The following is a 24949-nucleotide window of genomic DNA, read 5'->3' as shown; positions in this document are numbered from 1 at the left end:
GATGTCAGCAGCAGTGGTGTCCGGGCTCAGCTTCGTAACAAAAATGGCCTTTGGCCGTTGTGGCCGTTGTGGCCGTCAGCTACGGATATAGTGGATGTCTTCAATGCTCCAAACGAGGCGGGTTTCTTCTTTCTTACACCCTCAGATACCGCTGCAGAAGAGGCTGTCGCAGGCATCACACTGACACGCTCGGACGTGTCTACGTCACCTGGCGGCGAATTCGAAGATGAAAGAATTTTGGACAGAGGTTGTTCAGAGTACGCAGGTTGTTTGGAGGTCACAGATCGGCCAACGGTCACCTGCTCTGGAGGGATCACAGGTGCCTTCACTGACACGGCGGCCGTGCGGCGCGTCAGCTCCTCACGCAGGAAGCGGACCTCTGCACGTAGGGAGGCGACCACACGGGCTTGTTGTTCAACACCGCGGGAATGATCCTTACGGAGGCGCTCGTTTTCTTCGCGTAGTTGGGATACCTCGTCGCTGAGGAACGAGATTCCCTCCAACGCGTCGAGGAGGAGGCGGCGCAGCCCGGCGAGGTCACGACCCGGAGGGGCACACGTGGAGAGGGAACCGGTTTGAGAGCTGCAGTGCTCATCGCTGCACGCCGCCGAGCTGTCTTCGTTAGGCTTACCAGAAGAACTGCTCAGATCACATAAATTGCAGCAAAATGAGCGCGATCCAGACTTCAGAAGTTGCAGCTCTTCATCAGGCCAGGTTACACACTTCGCATGAACACGTTTAGAACAACTTTCACAGCGGAAAAACTGCTGCTTACCGAAAAACGGGCAGGAGCATAGCAAGCATGCATCCCGACTGGGAGCCATGGTGCGGGACTAATAATAATAATAATATTAATAATAATAATAATAATGAGTGCAATGGTGCTACAAGCACGAAATAAACCTTGAATAAATGATATTACTCTCACATGCAGAAATTCTTTGGCCCCATTGAAGCAAATGTGCGTGTCCGGGTGCCTATGAACCGCTGCACGCAAGTGTGTAATTGTGCATGTGCGTGCACAGCTTTCCGCGTATAGTTCACAAGGATATGCGCCACACTGTTAGTGTTGAATGGATATCCTTCCATGTAGTTTTATGTAATACGTGGCTGTTCCACGGAGGGCTGTAAACATAATGTGGAAGTTTATGCTTCATGCAAGTTCTTTATTCACAAAAACGTCTCATGATAATTGCATTCGCAAGGTAATATTTAAGCCAATCCTGATGGGGCACGTATTAGCAATCCCGACCAAGAAATGACGCATAAAAAATAGAAATTTTGTGAATTCGGCCACTTAACGGTAAAGGTTCTCATTTTAAAATTTCAGCATTTTGAGTGTTCAGTACTTGTTCAATTAAATGTGTATCGTGTGTGATTCAATTGCATCCTTCTTAACGTACGCCTATTGAGTATATATCAAATGTGATTCAATTGACGCCTTCAAATCTCACATGAAATAAATTCTTTATGAGTGTACTCATTAAATTCACGGCAAGTTGACAATCTGCACAGTCGAGAACTTTATACGAAGCCAAATGAAACGCAATGCTCATTTTTGCAAGAGATCAGCACAAGTTCAATGTCGAAGCACAGCATAAAGCCTGCAAATTGCAGTGACATATTTTTGTTTGTTTTCGAAAATACTCTCTCAAACATTGCACTGCGCATGGTAAATGGCAGCTGAGAATCGGAGATATGAGTAAACAATATTCACAGAAATCTTGTTAAATAAAGCGCGTAGCATGCAGCCATCACGCCTTTGAAGCAATTTTGCCCACTGGGGTGCAAGCTAAAAAACTGCATTTAAACTACGATTTATTTAACCATGCATTACTTTGAACAATAGAACAAGTTGAACGCATGGCGTTTTTTATATACCACAACTATAATATCGGATTGGTTAATCATAATAGCGAGGTTTGGGGGCCTGCATGTGTTATACGTGCCGACAGGATTATGCCCTTCTAGAAACATTTCTGCTCTCGTATATATGCGAACGACGTCGTAATAATTGCAAATTATTGTTGAAAACCAAAAGTACATGAAAAAATTGTACAAGTTTTACACGAGTGCACCATGCACTGCCACGAACCTTAAACCTTAACATTTTATCTTTTGTTATTGCATTGCAACAAACAATATCTACACTTGATGCTCTTGTTGGTGGAGATAATAATTAGGCCACTTTTCTGTACGGCTTGCCATATATGACAATCCGCATTTAAGTCAGTGGCTGGTGCTATACAGGGTGTTTCAAGAAATGTGTCCGAAAATACTCAAAAATCAGGAAGATGCGATATTTGTTCGATGCTTTCACAATTACTTCTTTTGTAGCCGATGGCAGCTTAAGATAGCTAAAGACATCATTTGGGACACTAATTGTGAAAGTTAGATTAATTAACTTTTTAATTAGCGGATGTAGGTGGTTAAGTCAAATGGGTGAATTCAAGTCCTTCTTGCGAAGAACCCATTCCGGCTTTGATATTTCGAAAAAGCGGCCTCTAGTAATAATTGCGAAGTAATGAAATTGAACCAAATGCAGCGGCGAAGCCGAAGCCGAAACGCGGAAGAGCGCAACTGCCATATTCTTCTGAGACATCCAGAATGAGTGAGCGTCGTTATGTCGAGCATCAACCGACTTCGTTGTGCTGGTGTGCGGGCTGCGCTTGCTATTATAGCACGCATGGCGCACATACATTAACGAACGCTGAAGAACTACACCTCTGTACTCGTTGTCTTGAACAGTGACGTCATTCTGGTCGTCTGCTTGTTGCGCTCATCGGTGCTTCGGTTTCGGTTTCGCCGTTGAAATTGGTTGAACTTCATTACGCGGCAATAATTAATAGAGGTCGCTTTTTCTTTATCTGAAAGCTGCGATGGGTTCTTCGCATAAAGAACTTCAATTCTCCCATTTGACACAACCGCCTAACTCCATTAATTAAAAAGTTAATAATTTAACTTTCTTAATTACTGTCCCAAATGATGCCTTTAACCATCTTAAGATGCCTGCCGCTACAGAAATAGCAATTGTAAAGGCAGCGAGCAAATATCGCATTTTCCTGATTTTAGACGATTTGAGGACACATTTCTTGAAACACCCTGTATATACGTTGTTCATTCCATATATGGTAGCACCTTATATGGGGATCCCCATGTACGGATCTACTTGATGTCATATATGGTGTGGACGTGCCATATATGGCTGGATTTGACTCCTTATATGGACCAGCCGCGCCGTACATGGCTGTATTTGGCTCCATATATGAATCAGTCGCGCCATATATGGCCCTATTTACATTCATATATGGTAAGCGGTAGCCACATATGCCGACATATATACTCATGTATGGTCACATATAATTTATATAAGTGCCATATATGATATTTCCGTAAGGGAGCGCTTGCACGACTCTTACAGTGTATTGTGCCGAGGTGCAGAACGTGTATTTGTTTACGTTGGTAATTTTCAAATGTCCGCGGCTTACTTTTTTTGTTCTCGTCGCAGTAGCCTCGTTGGTGACACAAAGGAACACGTCTTTTGAACCATGCGGAGCAACACGTTTCCGGCACGATTCACAACACGCGATCTGGCTGCCGCGCCAGCGAAACGTCACGCACCAGCAGTTGCAGTCTCGTAGCGTGTCGTCTGCTACGGTGACCTAAACATGGCGGCTTGTAGTAGTTCGCGTGAAGGGCGCTTGGGGCGCCATTTCTGCGAAAAGGGCCTACTGATGAGGTCACGAAGCGTCGAACCCAACCGTGTTCGTGTGTATACGTCCGCCGTATCACTCTTCGCTCATTTCCTCGAGCTACAAAGCTTACATGGCGGCACCGAAAGCGATCCGTAAAATAGACTATAAACGCTTACGCATTTCGCCGCCGATCAGATTACCGACGACCGACGTCTGAGCTTGCCGGTACCGCTGCATTTTGAGCGGTCTTTCTTTTAACACGATAGCGTTAAAGAGCTCGTTTCACAGAAATTCCAATGTCGGCGTCGGCGTCGTTGGTCGTGAGCGAAAATTCTAGATAGCTGCAAATGAATAAATAGTAAAAAAAAGTTCGCTCCGAGTGAGAATTCAACTCAGTTCTTGTGCGTGGCAAGCAGGTGTTCTACCAAGGAGCCACGCCAGTAAAGAGAAGAAAAGATACGCTATAAGAATGTCATGCACTGGGAGGAGTCACATGCAATATTGCGTGGCAGAATCTTAGAATCGCACCAGGCGTCACAAGATGTGGATTACGCAACAAGTGGATAGTTTAAAGCTGCCCATCCATTGCAAAGTGCGCGTGCCACCTCACGGACGCGTGGTGGGTACTTGGACAGATTGCAAGACAAAGCATTACGGCGTAGCTGCACTTCCGGGGTAGTCTGAAACCGCCAATGTTAGGCGCACAAACTTTTCTCTGCTTGCGGCGCGGTTGAAGACGATGTGCAGGGGGCCCGATCACGCTACCGCATTGTACTCTTGAAGGCGAAGCTCGAGGGTCCTCCACGTTTTACTGGGCACAAGTTCGCCCATCTTTGCCGGCTGCGTTTTGCTTTGTTCTCCGTCACAGCCACGGCACGAAAGAACGATCAGTTGCTTTTACCCCACTACAGTTTAAAAGTGGTGTACTGAGTGGCTCATGCAGCTAAACGTAAAAAATGTGCGTATCGCGGAAGCACTCTCTGCATTCTCTTCCTATTGAGATGGTTCAATCATACCTCGGCGTTGTCATCAATAGCAAGCTTACACGGTCAGAACATATTCGTAATCTGGTCACTGCAACTAATCAATGCCTGGGATTCATAAGACGTGTTTTAACTATCATTATCGCGCCCTGTGATCCGTAAATTATCATATGGGACGTTTATCCACATTAAACTGGAATTCGCATCGGCAATATAGAATCCCTATTTAGCGTACCTTGTTGACCTGCCTGAAGTCGTCCAAAACAGCTTATCCCGGTTTATTACATCCCACTACGACTATCGGCTAAGAGTTACAAACATCAAGTCACCCTTGGCCGAAAAATTTCTCGCTTATGCCTCATTCAAAAGCTGTATTTCTCGGTGTTGAACGAATTCACGGCTCCACTAAACGCTTCAACGACTCCTTCCTGACATTGCGGAATGAAATGGTTTACCTGACCTTGTATAGTTATTGATCGTAACCCAATCATGTTTCGCAATGTACTAACAAACGACAACTGATTTGTTGTGGCGTTTTAGTAACAAGCTCCCATGACCTGTTGCGTGACACTTATAGCAGCTTTAACAATCACTGCGACTCCCCCACCACGTGAGCAACGATTGTGTCGATATATGCGGTAACCAGGTGGAATAATTTCACTATCACCAATATTGCCATTTGGCTAGGTGTCGGTCGAAGCAAGGGTTGTAGGAAAACATTTCAAGTTTATCTACTTACACTACATTCCACGAAAGGAGACGCCAGGTGCCCTGAGCAGCCAGAGCGCGCGCAATGCATGCCAGAAATGATGCCCGACGGAGAGGTGCCGGAGCGACACTGCGCGGAGGAAGGCGGAAGGAAGCCAGTCGAGCGCCAACTGCCGAGGAGGATGGCAGCCTCTCGGACCGCCGCCGCGAAGGTGAGCTGCCACGCGTCCCATCCATTGGCCTTGGGGGCAATGTACCGAAAGGGCAGACGTTTCGTGTAGCAACTGAACCTTTGCAATGCGGTCACGATTTGTAGTTCGTCTGAAGCATGCCAGCGGCGATATCCTCTCCTGAGATGTCGCATCATTTGGAGCGAACATTACAGCAAAGTTATGCAGGGAATCAGCCTGGCGATACTTTCTTCATCGCTCACGTAAATAATGACGCGTGATATTTTTAATGTTAGTGTATGTATTGGTAGCAGCGTCTTCAAATGAGTAACACATTAAAAAGTACGCAAGCATTTTTGTCGAAATTCTTCTTCAACTCTCAAGTTGAATTTTGCTAGCTGTTCATTGTTAAAATAGCGCTAAGTAGACACCAGAGAAGACATTGAGCACGGACGGGCAGTTTGCGCCACTTTCACCATGAAGGGACACCAACCTGTAGCTCTGCTGGCAGTAAGCGTAGACTATGTTTTGTGATTCATGTGTTTCGGTATGAGAGCACAGCCACCGCTCCTCTTGTTATTTTTCGTGCATAAATACAGCATTCACTTAGTGTACTACAATGAAATGCTGACTAAGCAATAAGTGGGTCGGTTTGTTGCAGGCAGCGCAAAGTAGGAACGCAAACTCCGTATTTAGGAGCAGCGTGTGCAATCGCCCCATGAAGGTGCTACCCTTGCAATGTGAAGCCAAGAAAAGGATAGGAGACGTTATTAGCAGTCTGCACTTGCGATATCAATGTGAAGAGATTAAAGTAGACGAAAATACAATTTGCCGCCTGTTGGTTTTCATTACAGCTGCGTCTAACAAAGAAAACTGGGCCCTTGAATTTCCTTTTGTAATACTGTAGGAAATTCACTTAAAACACGACATGCATAACCCAGCAGAGCAGCTTAACTGTGATGCGCGAAGAATGTTATATTAAAACCAAGAGGCAGGTAAACTATGTAAGCCATCAGTCGAGGTCCCAAAATGCAACTAAGTTTCTTGCATAGGTTGCTACAGGTATTTATTTAAAAACAAAATTGTAACGGCCAACATCAATAATTTACCCTGCAAGCGAAATATCCCTCGAAATTTCAAGAGAGGTCATATAGTCTGTTTTAAGCTCAGGGACCTTATTTAAACACTTCACCATGTGTGACAGTATTGCTGAGACACGTGCTTTGCAGACAGCCTTGCGACCTGACTGCTTAGAGCGTTTGTTAGTAAAATTTGTGAAGAATTGGTATCAGCAGAAAGCTAAAAGAAAATCCATAGAGATTTTTCAGGAACATGACGAAAAATTGCATCGCGGAAGGAGGCCGAGACCAACGCGTTTAAGGGCAGTCCGAGTTGAGCTAACGAGGAGGCTAGCAATGTGCAAACACGCAGATATTAAGGCACCTCCACCTTTGCCAGTGGAAATGCAGGGCCGCCCCCAGTGATCGCCTACCTTGATTCCCTATCTTGGTTGCATCACCCCATCAAACAGAGGGCAAGGCGAAGATACTTTGGAATCGGATACATTACTTTCTATTTGTATCTTAATCTACTTCAATGCACATGCAAATTCTTTATTATAGATCTATAATATAGTGTAGCAGCGAAGGCCTATCCACAGAAATGTTCGCTTAAAAATTTCTTAGCTGCGACTAAGTTTGTTTCATTTGTATGAAATGCCTGTTAGTATCTCCATAGTTATTTCTTGCTGAGCGTTTCATTCCGAAACGATTTATTGGAGTGGCTGCTGCTCAACGTGACAGCTACGCTGCGCTGGCAGCGCTCGTGTAATTGACGGGAGTCGCTGCTCTCTTCAGCCCCATCTAATTACAAGAATGCAGCCTCCGCACGGTGGCGACACCTTGTCAGTAAATGCATGCTACGCAACTGGACAGCATCAACAAATCTGGTAGCGACATGTATGCAGATGGGGCCTAAAGCTGCGCTAACTTTTCATATTTCACTCATCTGCTGGCGTGAAGCATTCGTTTGCGACATACTCGCTAACGCTTTCAACAATGTTCTTCTACGAGAGAACTTGTGCGGCACAGAAATGTTTCAGACGTACTGTAGTGGGCACAAAGTGTCATACGATACCGCCGCTATTTACACTGCTCAGTTTACCTGTGACCAATGGAAGAATTGTGCTTGTCTTAAACAAAGTCAAAATGAGAGGTGGTTCCGTATCACGCAATCACGATGAATACGTACACGCGGCACTACTAATAGCTATGACATTTAAGCATAAGTGTCGTCAACTTACCTGTTAAGGTAAGAAAATAGAAAATTCATTGCATGTGGAAAATAGAATAAAACGGCTCATGGGGACGCTCGTGAGACAAACGCAGTATTTGGTATTACATATTGTCGTGTACGCGCACATCAACCGACGCACGGCCACTCCAGAGGTTGTGCCTCGCTTGCCGGTGCTGCCCGACGCGCTCACGCGCATGGCGCCTTCCTCAGACTCTCGTCCCCAGCTCCTGCATATCGTGTTACGTCTTCTGCCCGCGCTGTAACTTCCTCTGCCTCCTCTCGTCCGCTTCTAAAAGAAAGCAATAAAACAGTCTCCTGCTAGCCGCTGTCTCGTGTGGTTCCTGTGCTGCGGGGCTCCGAACCCCCAACATAACACATATAATGTTTCTCGAATCGCCTTCTTTATAAGAGGTTTCCTTATAATTTTCATTAGTATAATGAAAACTTCATTTTGCTATTTCACTAAGTCGTAAGCATAATTCTTTTTACTGTATGCTCCCGGCACGCCCAGATTATTTTATTGTTGTCCGCAACGTCGCCTTGACATAACAGTGAACTCAAGTGGAATGTAAATATGGAAATAGTAGGATTGACGCAGACAGCCAAAGTAAGCCTCGTAATGCCGAAGCAATGAATGAGAGAGCAACAAATTCGAATATGACACGAAGGAAGGCTAGCAGTTTTTAGGAGCAATATGAACTGTAGTTCCGCGAGTTCGCTCAGTAAGCAAGCCCCGGGCGCGGCGGCCGCGTTTCGATGGAGGTGAAATGCTCGAGGCCCCTGTATTTAGATATATGTGCACGTTAAAGAACCCCCGGAGATCGAAATTTCCGTATCCGAAGCCTTCCACTACAGCGTCCCTCATAATCATATCCTGGTCTTGCGACTTAAAACCCCCACAATTATTAAGTAAGCAATGCAATAATACGCAGCTTGGCTAGGTTATTCTTTATTCCGAACACCCTGATCTTTATGATCTCCCCTCAGACTCACTTGTTCGCGACGTCCACTCTTTAAAGACTCCTGGGATGATACACGAAGACGTTTGCAACGGTCGCACACTTCAGCACAGCGTCATCGTTGGCGTAATCGAGCCTCTTCAGAAGGCATTGCTGCACTGCAGCCTGCACCGCGGTCCCATAACACCTGCTTCGTACCGGGAAGGCCTTTCCTGACGAGATCGTTTGGCTGTATACGGGGGAATCTGCATTGCAGGCGATGAGCAATGCGAATCTGCTGATCAGCAGGAAGCACTGGTACCTTTCTGGATACCCAACTCACTCGTCTTCCCTCAGACGATCTCTAACTTGCTCACAACGTCCACGTACAAGCAGGTGAGGCGTGGACAGACCATATGATGAGAGAGACTCGATGACCACAGCAATCGTAGTAGAACAGCGCCGGCGAAAACAACAGACCAGACGAGGAGAAGGACACGTAACACAAGTAACGCCTTGTGTGACACGTAACGCCTTGTGTTACGTGTCCTTCTCCTCGTCTGGTCTGTTGTTTTCGCCGGCGCTGTTCTACTACGATTATGAACCAACTAGCCCAAAAGTACATTTTGACCACAGCAAGCCACGTTGATGAGAAGTTATCTGCTGTGGGCAGAACATCTTGGGTCGTAAAACATAAGATGGCTCGCACATGACACACCACGTCCCTCCGCACTGGTGGTCCAACCTGGTGATTATAGGACGATGTCAGTGTCACAGAATGCTGCCGGCGAGACGCGATCGGGGCGCGCGTGCACGTCCCGCGATCAGCGCCATAGGCCTCCCAAGCTCGGCCAGGGGGCGCTGCGTCGCACGCGTTTCGCCGCCTTTCTTGCGAAAACCGGTCGCTCCTGTCCCCACACCAGCCTTTTGACTGCGCTGTCTCCGCACGTTCAGGCACCCTGCACGCGCTGTTCTCTGCTCGCCGTGCACGTGCAGCTTCACGTGTCGCTTGCTCTGAAGGTTTAGGAAGATCCCAGAGATGGAAAAAAAACGTTTTAACGGTGGGAATCTTACCAGAGCAGGACGGTTGATCGACCACCTTTTCGGGACCGAGCAGGTCGTCAAGGACGATGCTGTCTGTGCGAGCGCTACGTGCGTGCAGATGCTGAACGGGCACATTTCTTCGACATGAGTAGGGAGGTGACTGCGCGAGTTCTGTAATTATGTTACCGGTAAAACCAACACCACCTAGACTATTGACAAGGCCCCTCCAGGGAAAGCGTGACGTCACGCTAGTTGCCCACCTGCACGCACGCCGTCCGTCGTCTCCACTCGTTCTCGTTATATCTGCTATGGGCACTTACTGAAAGCCGGTGTTTCTTTTTTTGTTCCTGCGCGGTCTGCATTTGTTTACGCTTGCCTTTACACCTTACAGGCATCAAACTGTAACAAGAATCAGAAATGCATTTGTAGAAGTGGTTTTACTAGGACGAAAGGCTAAAACCGTCCTACCTCATTCCTTGTTCAAGGTTTTGATTTTTCTGTCAGCAGCATTTTTTTGTGCGGTGCTGTGGATGGTGCAGTAATGCTTTCATTTGGGCCAGTTGGTGCTTGTAACTTGATTCATGGCTGCGCTAAAAACACGGACAACAGAAGAGACGCACACAGGACGGGCGAGACGTCCTGTGTACGTCTCTTCTGTTGTCCGTGTTTTTAGCGCAGCCACGAATCAAGTTGCAACTTTGGATGGTGTCGTTTCGAAGTCTACAAAAGTTGTTCAAAGCGACATTTGTTGCAACACGCACTACATGCCGCACGACAGTCTCAGAGGTATGGCCATTTTCGCAAGTCTTTAGCTCAACATCTCCTAGCAGTGATGTGGAAATGGAGCTGACAATGCCTCGTTGGTTGTTCGACGCGAGGAACGCCTTTGCATTTTCTCCCTTGGTGTGAGCTTTTCGACAACAAGCGTTGTCACCAGCATCATGTGCACAGTACATGGCTGCGGAAGCTTTAAGCTTCCTCTTGACAAGCTGTCATTCATTGTGTTAGCTTCCACATCTATGTTCCTGCTCTTCAGAACGAGTACGCTGCTGCAAAGTCCTTCCCGACGCTGCGTCGAAATGTGACAGCTTTCTGATGAAGTCAGCCTCGAGGAAGTGGAGTTCGCAGACCTGCGCCAAGCATAACACAGACTTAATTACTTTTTTACGAAACGGGCTAATGGGAACTTTGACACGACCCTGAGTATTTCTGCTCTATTTTACCGCACTGCCCTACCTGAAGCGCGACAAAACTACCATCACCGCACACGATACTCGCTCCGTTCAGCAGTAACAGAGAAAGAACACCAGTAATGCGATAGAGCCGGTAAAAGAGCAAATTTCAGCAGTTTCTCACCTTGGAGTGTATGCTTGGTGTGAAATCCTTTCGCGGAATGGCTTTTATCCAAGACTTCTTCGGAGCTTCATCCTTGGGAAATGCGAAAACACGCACTTTCGGACCACTGTCATAATTGCCGCGGCATCCGGAAACACAACAACGTCCCATGTCGCACTGATCGAGGTGTAATCACATACTCACAAATGCAACACCAATAAAATAAGACACGTGGCAACAGACGAAGGCTCAGAGCAGTGCGATGCAGCACCAAGGCTAACGCAGTCTAACCAGCGAAGCAGGTAGCGAAGAAAGGCAAACCTGTCGTGGCTTGTCCGCCGTTCGGGGTAAAAAAGTGCGCGGGGTCACCAACACCTACACCTGAGCGACGCGTCCTCGGCCACTGGACAGTAAGACAACTAGCGTGACGTATGCCGTCTGGAGAGAGGGGTATGAACAGGCCTTGTGAATAGTCTAGGTGGTGTTGGTAAAACGCACATTCGTTGCGGCAGTCGTGTATACTCGGAGCTGTCAGCAACCATCCAGCACGCTTTCGCGTGCGTTTTCTATTGATAACTTTTCAATAGCTTGGATGCCAAGTTTGTCGTGCGGCTTTAAATTTATTATGAGCTCAGTGTGAAGAGCATAAATTTACATCTGCCCTGTTGAGTCACTGGCTGCATCGCAATGCGCAGTGTTCAGTTTCGTGGGAGTTTCACTTTTGCCGAGGTTTGCATCGAATGATAACAACGTCGGATCGCAAGTTTAATGTCGCCTTGGATTTTTTTAGAGCTCCCTTTGACAGCATAATGATATACGCAAACAAAAAATAAATAAATATTTCATGCCCACTTCGACGATGCATGTTTCTTGCAGAGGCGTGTTTCATTTCGAATAATATCGACGCCTGATCACGCACCGTGTTCGCTTATTCGAATGTCGCTTTGGTTGTTTCGACAGCTCGCTTTGTCAGCATCATACTATACAGGGGCGTAGCCAAGGGGAGGGGGGGGGGGTGGTTCAAACCCTCCCCGAAAATTTTCAATTTTGCTTGCGTATATGTACACGCACACATACAAACGCACGCACAAACATACATAAAGTATGGTTGGACCCCTCCCCCCCGAAAAAATTTCTGGCTACGACCCTGATACTGTACAATACCCACTGGGATCACGCATGTTTATGATTATGCCGAGATTTGTGCCCAATAATAAGCGCATCTGAATTCGCGAAGCCATCGAAAATTTAATTGCCACCTTGGTTCTTTTTTCAGCTCGTTTCCAAAGCGGCATGCAAGGCTTTTTATTACGTGCCCAACGCATGACATTAATACGAGGCACGCCGTAGTGGATTAATTCGGATTAATTTCGGCCACCTGGGTTTCTTTAACGTGTACGTAAATCTAAGTACGCCGGTGTTAGTGAATTTCGCTCCCATCGAAATGCAGCTGCTGTATGCGTGAATCGAACCCATGACCACGATTTTAGCAGCGCAACACTTCAGCCTTCTAAGCAATCACGGCGTGTCGCATGCAATGCCAATATAAACGCTCAGTGCAAACATACAGCTTAATTCTGTTTACAGGGAGCCGCGACGGGAAATGTACCGCAATCAGCTGAATTAAACACTTAGTACTCACGGTACGTTATTTAAACTGTGGTGTAATAAGCCCAAATGCTCCGCTGCTGTAACATTACAAATGGTTGACTCGGAAAGCCAGCGCGCAATCTCGAAACGTACAGCGGCTGTCTATTTGTTGTAACTTCGGTTCACAAACGTACTTCCCTTTCAAATGAGCACGATCATCGCGTTTCTCCCCGTTAATAGTTCGTAATACTGTGTACGACAAAAACTGCTTCAAGGTGACAAGACCGCGAAAGCATCGCGGCGAACTGCCATAATCCACTCTTGACGCCTCTGCTCCTCGGACTGCTTGCATTGGAAACGGTAGAACATGACAGGAAGTTTTCGGCTCTTCGACGTTTTTAAACTTTTGTGACAGTTCACAATGCAGCAGGACTGCGTGCCTGCTTTCGAATACGACGAAGGAACGGCACCCATAGCGTGAAAAATGCGAGATAAAAGCCCCGCGGAGCACGTTCTCCGCGCGCGCGATGGGAAAACCAAGCAAGAGCGACTCGTCCCAGCTACCGGAGTTTTCCCCTCTCTCCGCTGGGGCGGCGGACGGCGCTGCGCAAACTTGAGCGTTGGAGGCCTATAGAAAAACGCCGGTTTCCTTTCTCGATGGCCGCGCTAAGCCACGCCCTTTGCGCCATCTCACCGAACAAGGCCCTGAAGCTATAGAGCATCTGAAGTAATTGAAATGCTCCAAGGACGTTGATTAATAGCTCGCCCCTTGCAGCATCTATGCGCGCGTGGCCGAGCGTTCTAACGCAGCGGTGCGATCACTAAGAGCTTCCAATCTGTGGAAGTTTTCTTCTAAGCTATTTTTCTTTGTAGGTTTTATATATATATATATATATATATATATATATATATATATATATATATATATATATATATATATATAATTCAGGGCTGGGCAAAGATACTTTGAAATTGTATCGCGATACGATACAAGATACTCACGCAAGAAGTATTGGAGATACAGATACAAGATACTACCGCATTAATTGTATCCGATACGATACTTGCCAATTGTATCTTAAGATACTTCCATACATTCGCAAATTTGTTATTATAGACCCCCTAATATAGTAGCGAACGCCTATGCACAAGAAGGTTTGCTTGAAAATTTCTTTAATGTGACCAATTTTGTTTAATTTTAATGAAATGTGCGTTAGTATTTCAAAAGTATTGTCCTTCTTGCTCCAAGTGCATTAGTTTACTTCCGACAGAACTTATTGGGGTTTGTTTTGGCTGCTTAACAGGGCAGCTCTTCACTGATAGCGGCTCTTGCTTGTCATTTTTGTAATTGATGGGAGTCGCTGCTCAGCTTGCCGACCAGCTAGCGGGTTGCGATCTAATCACAAGAACTTCAATACGAAGCCTTCGCACGATGGCGCAAATACCGGTGTGGAGTTTTACCTTGTCTGTAAAAGACCGTTCACGCAACACCGAACCACCGGTGTACAGTAGCAACAACGTTGCTGGCGATATTTTTCGTGACGCACTGTGTATGCGTAGAGCTCATAAAACTGCAATGACTTTTCATGTTCTACTTATCTGCTGGCGTAAAGGGTTCGTCATCAATATATTCACTAACGTGCAATCTTTTAACAAATTTCTTCAACGAGAGAATATGTTCACCCCAGAAATGCCTAATACCTATTGTATTGTCACGTGGTGGTAAGGATAAAAAAGGCGGCAGTCACTCTGGCAGAGACTAAAGTGCTCACTGGGCAAACTTGTGCCCAGAAAGCAACTCATAATACAAGCAAAGCACTCCGTACACTGATAGCGGCAATAAATGTCGTTGGCCTTCGGTATTCTGATCATAGACGGAACGCGTGGTCACATCTGCGATGGAACCTTCCAGCGTTACCGATGGTGCTCGCGTAAGCTCCCGAATGAACTACAGTGCTCGCGTCCTGCGCATAATTTTAATAATAATTGTTGCAGTTTTACATCCTAAAACCACGACATGATTATGATGGACGCTGTAGTGAAGGGCTCCAGAAATTTCGACCTCCTGGGGTTCTTTAACGTGCTCCTAAATCTAAGTACACGAGCCTCGAGCATTTCGCCTCCATGGAAATGTGGCCGCCGCTGCTGGGATTCGCGCGTAATCTTAATAGAACAATCTGAAACAACTGCGAAGCTTCCGAAACATCGCGACGTGTCTTGAGCTGAGCGCTGCTAATAATGTTTTTGCAGTTTAAACCCGATCCCACCAAAATAAAGAAATGAGAGCGCGTGGCAAGTTGCACAAATCGTTGCAGCACAGCGCTGCTATTCACGGTATTGCCACCTATATGTCCGATTAACTGGCGATTAGTAATATATAGTAAAAAAATTAGAGAGGCCTAAAAAAGGAAAACAAATCTAAATAAAATAGAAAAGTCGTTCTGTATCGTGAATAAGTATTGAAACCCAATACAGGCGGTACCCTTAATAGCTATGACAATTAATCATTAAGCATCTTCCTTGTTAATGTAAGACAGTAAAAATATTTGGTGCCTATCGAAAATTGACTGAAACGGCTCGTTGGGACGCTCATGAGAAAAACAGATCATTTGGTATAGCAATGTTTCTCGAATCCCCTTCCTAACAACTTTGAGATGGCTCATAATTATTTCGATAATTATAATGCAAACTCAATTTCGCTGTTTTACTAAGCAGTAAGCAGGATGTTTGGTACTGCATACTCAGTGCGCGCCCACATGATTACATATTTGTTTTCAAAATCACCTCGCAGAACAGTAAGCTAAAGCGAAATATAAATGTACAAACAGTAGCAGAAATAAAGAAGACAGTTCAATGTAAGAATAAAGCAGAGAACTTATTTTGGCAGCACGTTACAAGAGGCACATTTGTGCGACCAGACCGGAAAAAAAGTTCAGAGCTTTAGGAATGTACGGGATGCAAAAGAAGGACAACCAAGAAAGAACTTGTGCTAACAATCAAATTATGATTTCAAAAGCTCTTTGAACAAAGATAGCAGGAAGATAATAATAATAATTGTTACGGTTTAGCACCCCAAAACCACGATGCGATTATGAGAGACGCCGCAGTGAAGGGCTCCGGAAAGTTAGACCACCTGGAGTTCTTTCACGCGCACCTAAACCGAAGTACACGAGCCTCAAGTATTTTCGCCTCCATCGAAAATGCGACCGCAGCGGCCGGAATTAGATTGACGGCAGGATGAAAAAGATACCGTACGCGAACATATATTCTGTTAGATAAGCGCTTCATCTATTAGATCTAGCATCGGTACTAGTGGTGCTACAGTTAGGATCTTATATGCACATAAGTCAATCGCATGTAAGTCCAACTTACATCCACAAGATCCTTCAGATCGCTTGTGTGTGAAAGCCACGACAAGCAGAGCAACCCTATACTTCAGATTTCGTAACGCACTGCGCAGGGGAGCGGCATCAGAATTTGCGCGATAGTCGCCGCACGCATTGTGGTACGCGGCGCTGGACAGTGGATAAGGGTAAGTATCATGGCACCGGCACACGAAAAAAAAATCGAGAAAACGAAAGGCACGAGAGCTAAGCTGGACGTTCGCGCGCTTGTTCTGTCGTGACTACGCGAGCGCTGTCAAGTTGCTCTGCTCCACCAAAACGGACGCGCACACTTTATTGCCTGTCACTGGTGGACTTTGCCGGAAAAATAAAATTATGTCACTGCACTGAGTTTTACTGAGGTGGTATAGTAGCACCAGTACCAGCTTGAGAAGCGGAGTTGAGACAACGGTTATTGTTTCGTACGCTGGTGTTCCTATAGGAGTGTCTTGTATCTTAAGATACACGATACATTATTGAATGTATCGGAAATACAGATACAGATACTCGTCTTGCGAGACGTATCGCGATACAGATACAAGATACCCAAAGAGTATCTGAGATAGTATCTAAGATACATGTATCTTCGATATTGTCCAGCACTGATATATATATATATATATATATATATATATATATATATATATATATATATATATTACAATACTACAATATAGGGAAGAAGAGAAACAAGAAGAGAAATCTTTATGTTATCCTAACAGTTTCGGCTGGCCTTTCGTCAGTGAAATGACAAAGGTGGCACAAGGGCCGCCCACCCAGCCAACAATATCTGCATTTCCACAGTAGTCACCCCCATCGCTGCAAAACAGGTGTCCCCTACTCTCAAGCCTATAGACACAGAAGAATTTGCTCTGAAATTGCACAATTTGACACCCACGCACAGGAATTGAGAGCAGCATTCTTGCGTCAAAAGCACCCCGAAAAAATCATTGATTGAGTGCGCTCGCTCTTTCGACCGAGGGCTCACAATGGAAATGAAAGAGGGAAATAAAGATATAACGTCGGCGACAAATTTAATCATTACGTACTCCACCGCAACCCCTTGGGTAAACTCTACTAAGCTGCCACATCAACATACTTAAGGAGAGTCGTCGACTTTCTGCCGTTTTTCAAACTCCGCCCAAGGTGGTTTACCAAGGAAATAAAAACCTGACAGAGTTGCTGGTCAGGATGAAAACACACAAATCCGACCACCATTAGGGCTGCAGACCATGCAGGAAACCTCGTTGCAGGGTGTGCACACACATGGTGACCACAAATACGGACGAAGCATCCTATTCACACTTTGCGTATATAATTAAAGACGACCTTAAGTGTGACTCGGCCAATGTGGTATACAAAATTCGCTGTGAAGTGTGCAAACGGGAATATATTGGACAGACAAAAACCGCGTTCCGTTTACGTTTCAACAACCATAGGGCACACGTGAAAGGCCACCCTAATTTGCCGTTCTCTAAACACATTAACCTGCCTGGTCACTCTTTCGAGCGCACCAAGCATGTGTAATCACCGGACTTTCTCGTGAACAAGCGACGCTGTTGTACCGCATAACAACCGGCTCCGCATACCACCACCACCACCACCACCACCACCACCCGCATAAGCGTTATCCTTCTACAATCCGGCTTTCAGAACACGCGGGAGGGCTTGGTCATTCAAGACTGGGCGATGCGCTTCCCCGTTTTGTGCCTTCTGCGGTGACATCGAGGACATTGAACATTTTATTTGGCTTTGCCCGCAGTTTGATGTGGAAAGAGCAGCGATGGTCCGCACCTTGCAAAAAGGTTGTCATATGCACCGGACATTTGAAGACGTCATTTTTCCTGAAGGGCCCGCGGCAACGAGGAGGAGCGTGCAACGAGTTTTGTTGGTTTTCCTGCGAGACTGGGCTGTTCGGCACTTGGTGACATACCCCTACAATTCAGGAGATGCTCAGGCGGAACAATTGCCGGCCATGCAGGCCAGGCTAACCCCGCCTGCTGCAACATCACCATCACCACCACTACCACCACCACCACTACCACCACCCGCATAAGCGTTATCCTTCTACAATCCGGCTTTCAGAACACGCGGGAGGGCGAACAGCGGGAGCTAAATTTCATAAACAAATTCAAATCACTCTCCCACGGAATCAACGAGAGCCCTGGGCGACTGGTGTGCCTCCGTGACCAATCATAGCACCTAGGAGGGGAATTCATTGATTAATTTATTTATACATACGTGAGTTCGGACGCACGGGACGCTAAATAAACGATCGAGCGCGTCAAAGTAGACCCAATTGGTGCTGCATGCATCAACCGGCCCATCTTCTTCCTTTGTTTTTCTTTCTTTATATTTTTTTATTGGTTTGTTTTCTTTTTACTCCTGTTTGCTTATTTTCTAATAATTCCTTATTTATTTATTTTTCAGTATTACTGATTACTATTTTTTCTGCATGAAAAAGAGGGGGGCGGGGTGCTCTTAGCCTTGCATCGTGGCCACAGTTTTCCCAAAGCTGGAGCGGGCCGTATGCATTTCTTCTCGACCCGGCGCCGCGGGCTAGCCGCCCAACCATGTGAACTTGGACTCCGCGTGTGTCATGTGTAGAGGCGGCAATTCTCTTTTCCCCGTTTGCTTCCTCAAGCCGCCTTTCTTATCTACCCCACGAAGACAATACAGGGATAACCCACCCTCCGTTTTTCCTTCCACTTTTCTTTCCCTCCCTCGTTGCCGCTGACGAACGCCCCAGCAAAGCAATAGGACATTTTCCTAATTCAGTTTGGCCACATTGGTTTTCGAGCCATCCGCCATTAGTAGGGCGACATTTCAGGCACTCACATGGGCAGCGCCGTAGACGTAAATTGAAAAGAAAGAAAAAATATGCGCAGCTCGCACCAGCGGCACATGGCTGGAACCAACTCGTGTTCGACCTCGCTTCTGGTAGTAATGCCAAGCTGTTGCAAGAGATATGCCATGTTTTTGCTATTAGTACTAATTATGGCTAGTTCACGGTGTACCGCATTCCCTGTAGCAGGTTACCCTTCGAAATAAGGACGAAGCGGCCGTTCTGTGTAGCACACACACACACACACACGCCTTATAAATGCCCGGACAACTCGCGTTATACACAATAAAGAAAACCAAGAGATCGCTATATACAGTCCACAGTTTGCATATAGAACAGTAATAAGTCAGGGAACAGATATCACCGTCAGCACAGGCTGCAGAAATTAGGATCATCCCGAAGCGATGCTTCGATTCGTTGACTCGGTGCTCCAAGTTCCAGTTAGGTGGCCAGACGGTGTGTCACGGGTGCCGTCGGTGCACCGCAGGACGACTCAAGTTTAGATGCACTGTTGGAGTGAACTTAAGAAGTTGAAATACCTCCAGCCACAAATTCTTGGAGGAAACCCGACGTTTCGAGACCGGCTTGGTCTCTTCTTCAGGGGTGACTGTGCTGATCAGGGGGGCTTCGTCGCAGCTTGTTTTTGGCTCCGCCTTTCTCTTTCCCTCACATTCCGGAGGCCGTGCACGTAGATCGGAGGCATTGTTCCGAGGGACCGGTTCACATTCGCAGGTGTGTTCTGGATGTGCCACGACTCGAGTAAGAGCCTCCTTCCCAGATTCCTTTCCGTTTCTATGATGGAAGCGCCCTCGAAGTCAATTTTGTGGTCGTGCTTCTCGCAATGCTCTGCAAGGGCACTGCGTTGCATTTCCATCTTTCTGACGTCGTTTTTGTGTTGGCGCATTCTTTCCAGGAAGCACTTACTCTCGCCTATGTAGCTCGCTGGACAGTCAGCACATGACACTTTGTAGACCACGCCCTGGTGTTGCTCCCGGGATGGTCGATCTTTCGGCCGCGGTAGTAAGCGAGCGAGCGTTGAGGCCGGCTTGTGAACCACCGTGACCCCAGCTTTTCCGAGAACCCTGGCGAGCTGTTCGCTAGTTCCCGGAACATACGGGATGACGACTCGTTGGGCTGGTTTCTTCGATACCATTGTATCCGGTGGGGTGGCCAGCGTGGGAGGAGGGTCGCGTTTGTCGTTCGCAGGTGCGTCTCCGCGGTGGGGAAGCTGATCTCTCGGCATGCGGCGTGCCACACGGCGGATGAAAGCTGTCGTGTATTCGTTCTTTCTTAACTCGGCCACGATCCTCTCTTCTTCTCTCTTTCTCTCTCCTTCTGATGTGCAAATGGCTCTTGCTCGTGAAAAGAGTGCCGACACCACGGAAGCTTTGTGGGCAGTGGGGTGACTCGAGGTGAAATGCAAATACCTGCCGGTGTGCGTTGGTTTTCTGTACACCGAGAAGGTCATGCGTTCGCCTTGTCGTCGTACTAAAACATCGAGGAACGGTAGCGCTCCGTCTTGTTCTCTTTCCACCGTAAACTGGATTGCTTGGTCGACGGAGTTAAGATGTTCGAGGAAGCTGTCTACCGCTGTTCTCTTTATGATGCAGAAGCAGTCGTCCACATACCTCACAAATACTTTCGGCCTTTCAATAAAGGAACGCAGTGCCGCCTCTTCTACGTGCTCCATTGCGAGGTTCGCAGCTGTAACGGAGACGGCTGCTCCCATCGCGGTCCCGTTGGCCTGTCTGTAGAAGTCCCCGTTGACACTAAAGTATGTTCCCTTGAGGCAGTACTCCAGTAGGCGGCACAGCTCATCGGTGCTCAGGCAGGTTCTTTCACTCAGGAGTTCGTCGTCATTCAAAGCTGCCCGTGCGCAAGACACCGCTAGTGTTATGGGCACGCTGGTGAACAGGGACACGACGTCGAACGAGACGAGGCACTCATCACTGCTCACGGTCACTTCCTTCATGCGCTCCACGAAGTGGCTGGCGTTGCGTATGTGGGTTGGTGTTTTTCCCACGAGCGGCGCCAGAGTCCGGTGGAGATATTGGGACAGCGCACGGAGTGGAGAAGATGTAAAATCCACGATCGGATGGAGCGGGATGGTGGGCTTATGGATCTTTGGAAGCCCGTAAAATCCTGGTGCAGAGCCGTTCCTGCAGATGAGCTGGAGATAGATGGCTCTTGCCTCTTGGTGTCCTTTGAAGATATCCGCCAGAAGCTTGTTTAGTTCCCTTTGGACTCTTGGTGTGCGGTCTTTCGTCAGCTTTTCATAGGCCGGGCTTTGGAGCAAATCCTGAACTTTGTCGTCGTACACCTCCCTATCAAGCAGGACCATCGCGTTGCCTTTGTCGGCCGGGAGGATGACAATCTTTTCATCCTTTCGGAGCGCACGGATCGCATTGCTCTCCTCTCTCGACAACGCCAGCCACTTCGTGGAGCGCATGAAGGAAGTGACCGTGAGCAGTGATGAGTGCCTCGTCTCGTTCGACGTCGTGTCCCTGTTCACCAGCGTGCCCATAACACTAGCGGTGTCTTGCGCACGGGCAGCTTTGAATGACGACGAACTCCTGAGTGAAAGAACCTGCCTGAGCACCGATGAGCTGTGCCGCCTACTGGAGTACTGCCTCAAGGGAACATACTTTAGTGTCAACGGGGACTTCTACAGACAGGCCAACGGGACCGCGATGGGAGCAGCCGTCTCCGTTACAGCTGCGAACCTCGCAATGGAGCACGTAGAAGAGGCGGCACTGCGTTCCTTTATTGAAAGGCCGAAAGTATTTGTGAGGTATGTGGACGACTGCTTCTGCATCATAAAGAGAACAGCGGTAGACAGCTTCCTCGAACATCTTAACTCCGTCGACCAAGCAATCCAGTTTACGGTGGAAAGAGAACAAGACGGAGCGCTACCGTTCCTCGATGTTTTAGTACGACGACAAGGCGAACGCATGACCTTCTCGGTGTACAGAAAACCAACGCACACCGGCAGGTATTTGCATTTCACCTCGAGTCACCCCACTGCCCACAAAGCTTCCGTGGTGTCGGCACTCTTTTCACGAGCAAGAGCCATTTGCACATCAGAAGGAGAGAGAAAGAGAGAAGAAGAGAGGATCGTGGCCGAGTTAAGAAAGAACGAATACACGACAGCTTTCATCCGCCGTGTGGCACGCCGCATGCCGAGAGATCAGCTTCCCCACCGCGGAGACGCACCTGCGAACGACAAACGCGACCCTCCTCCCACGCTGGCCACCCCACCGGATACAATGGTATCGAAGAAACCAGCCCAACGAGTCGTCATCCCGTATGTTCCGGGAACTAGCGAACAGCTCGCCAGGGTTCTCGGAAAAGCTGGGGTCACGGTGGTTCACAAGCCGGCCTCAACGCTCGCTCGCTTACTACCGCGGCCGAAAGATCGACCATCCCGGGAGCAACACCAGGGCGTGGTCTACAAAGTGTCATGTGCTGACTGTCCAGCGAGCTACATAGGCGAGAGTAAGTGCTTCCTGGAAAGAATGCGCCAACACAAAAACGACGTCAGAAAGATGGAAATGCAACGCAGTGCCCTTGCAGAGCATTGCGAGAAGCACGACCACAAAATTGACTTCGAGGGCGCTTCCATCATAGAAACGGAAAGGAATCTGGGAAGGAGGCTCTTACTCGAGTCGTGGCACATCCAGAACACACCTGCGAATGTGAACCGGTCCCTCGGAACAATGCCTCCGATCTACGTGCACGGCCTCCGGAATGTGAGGGAAAGAGAAAGGCGGAGCCAAAAACAAGCTGCGACGAAGCCCCCCTGATCAGCACAGTCACCCCTGAAGAAGAGACCAAGCCGGTCTCGAAACGTCGGGTTTCCTCCAAGAATTTGTGGCTGGAGGTATTTCAACTTCTTAATTCTTCTACCCAGCCAGACAGACTTCTGTCGAAATGTTTACATTGGAGTGAACTTGCGCCAACCGTTTAGAGCCATAGGCTCAAGGACATCAGCAGGAGCCAGGATTTCGAGTTCTTTCTTCTTGGCGCTCGCCCTGCGCTTCTTTGAGATGCTTGAGCCACGGGGCGTTCTCGCATCGCTCGTCTTCTTTTATTTTCTCGCGTGGTTTATCTTCCGGTGTCTCGAAAGCGTTCTGGTGACCTGGTCGTTGCCGCCTTCACTTTACCATTGGCAGTGCACGCACCACATGACACTAAGCTTGGCTATTCTTCTCCGGTTTCGGTCGGTTCTCCACAATACGCACGTGTTACGTTGCTTTGGCGGGAGCATGTTACGAGTTGTCACTTGGTGTTACGCGATTTCAGAACCTGATGTTACATGATTTTTAGTCACATGACTAAATATTACTTGTTTTTAGTCACGTGATTATTGGTACGTAATGTTACGTAATTTTAGCCACGTGACTACTTACTACGTGCTGTTACGCCATTTTTCGTCGCGTGACTAATCGTTGCGGGAGGTTGTTACGCGATGTTATGTGGTTGTTAGCCGTGTAACAGACTCGCCGGTTATTGCATTTTACGGAGGACAAATAGACGACGTGCGTGTTGCGGGAGCGAAGCAGAAGATTTCTGTTCGCGGCGCAACGGAAGTCTTAAGCAGCTCCGCCGCTACCTCGGTGGGATTCGAACACACAGTCTTCGGTTGCCACTGACGGAAAGAGTGCTTTTTGTACGCTTTAATTCTTTTCAATTTACGTAATAATTATTTCGCTATAGTTAAAAACGACATATAATATCCACCATGCTGAATTGTCTGTTGGATTCAATTGGTTGTGTTTAACAAACGAGCCCCTCAAAAAAGTTATTTCATTCTTTCATAGCGAGGGCCTCGTGCCGGCAGACTTGATGCCTTAGATGGCATGCGAGCGTTTATTGGTCGACTGCCACCTCGTTCAAACATCACGTGTCACGTGACGCCCTCTGGCGATAAAGTGTGTTCCACACTCACCGCCTTGGCTACGAGTGGCGCTGACTAAACCTCCCAAGGATTACACGCACAGAAATACCTAACAAAGTGCCTTTTCGTCCACTTTAATTCCTTTCAATTTACGGCATAATTATTAGTGTACGGTCAAAAACAACATTCCCCGTGCCTTCCTTCGCCTAAGTGCCTTGGATTCATTTGGTTCTGTTTAGAAACAAGCCACTCGAAAAAGTTCCCGTTCTTTCTTTCCGCCATGCACTGATGAGACTCAGAAACGCGCTAAGCTGCACGTTATGAAGGTGCATCTAGATAACTGACCACACATGCATAGACACCGAAGTCACATTCTGCCAAACTAACATAGGACACACATGTAGCACACATGCGTAGCTCTTTGGCCGGTGATGATCCACCCATCTGTGATAAATCTGGCGAACCAAATACCGTGCCTAACATGCTTCTGGAATACCATCAACTGTAGTCAGATACAACTTAAGAAGCTTTTCCTCCTCAAAGGCACCCACCGATGGGTGCGCACTCCAGGCTGACGTCATGAGCCGGACGGCCGGTGATGTGCATGAGCGGGACTATTTAATTAGTCGCGGCGGCGATCGGCTGCAGGGCTTCGGTCGTGTGGGCGGGGCCTTTCCGGACTCATCCGAATATAGAAGCTCAAAGGAAAAAGCAGTTTCCGCTACCATTCCAGCTGCATATTACACTGAATCCCTAAAATATTCATTGGTAGCGAGCGAATTTTTTTAATACGAATCAGTGTCAGCATTTTTAAAGGGAGTTGGTATTTAGCCTGCGCGTTATATATCCAGGCGATCCGTCTTGGCGCCCTCTTAGCGGATGCTGCTGCTGCGGCGGTAGTCATGTTATGCCTCTCGGCTGCTGCAGTTATGCCTCGGTCTGTTACACGGTGGTAGTTGTGAGTAGAGGCCGTATTTTTAGGCGTCAAAAATAGGCAGGCAAGACAACGTTTTAGGCGCCGAAAATAGGCAGGAAAACACGTGTTAGGCCTCCGACGTTGTAATTG

General features: G+C 47.5%; 1 protein-coding gene and 1 long non-coding RNA gene across 2 annotated transcripts in view; both read left to right on the top strand.

The window, feature by feature from the left end:
- Positions 1–24949, top strand: part of LOC125756919 (uncharacterized) — a 496701-nt gene that overhangs the window by 21851 nt on the left and 449901 nt on the right. The gene's annotated exons all lie outside the window — the stretch shown is intronic.
- The window catches only part of LOC119383530 (atrial natriuretic peptide-converting enzyme), a 283080-nt gene continuing 263659 nt past the window's right edge, over positions 5529–24949 (top strand). The window contains exon 1 of the mRNA XM_049411982.1: positions 5529–5598. Coding sequence (XP_049267939.1) covers positions 5569–5598 — 30 coding nt within the window. The 5' untranslated portion in view covers positions 5529–5568. The remainder of the gene's footprint in view (positions 5599–24949) is intronic.

The sequence above is a fragment of the Rhipicephalus sanguineus genome, chromosome 1 (assembly GCF_013339695.2).
Source record: "Rhipicephalus sanguineus isolate Rsan-2018 chromosome 1, BIME_Rsan_1.4, whole genome shotgun sequence".
Lineage (NCBI taxonomy): Eukaryota > Metazoa > Arthropoda > Arachnida > Ixodida > Ixodidae > Rhipicephalus > Rhipicephalus sanguineus.
This window is presented reverse-complemented; position numbering and strand designations above follow the sequence as displayed.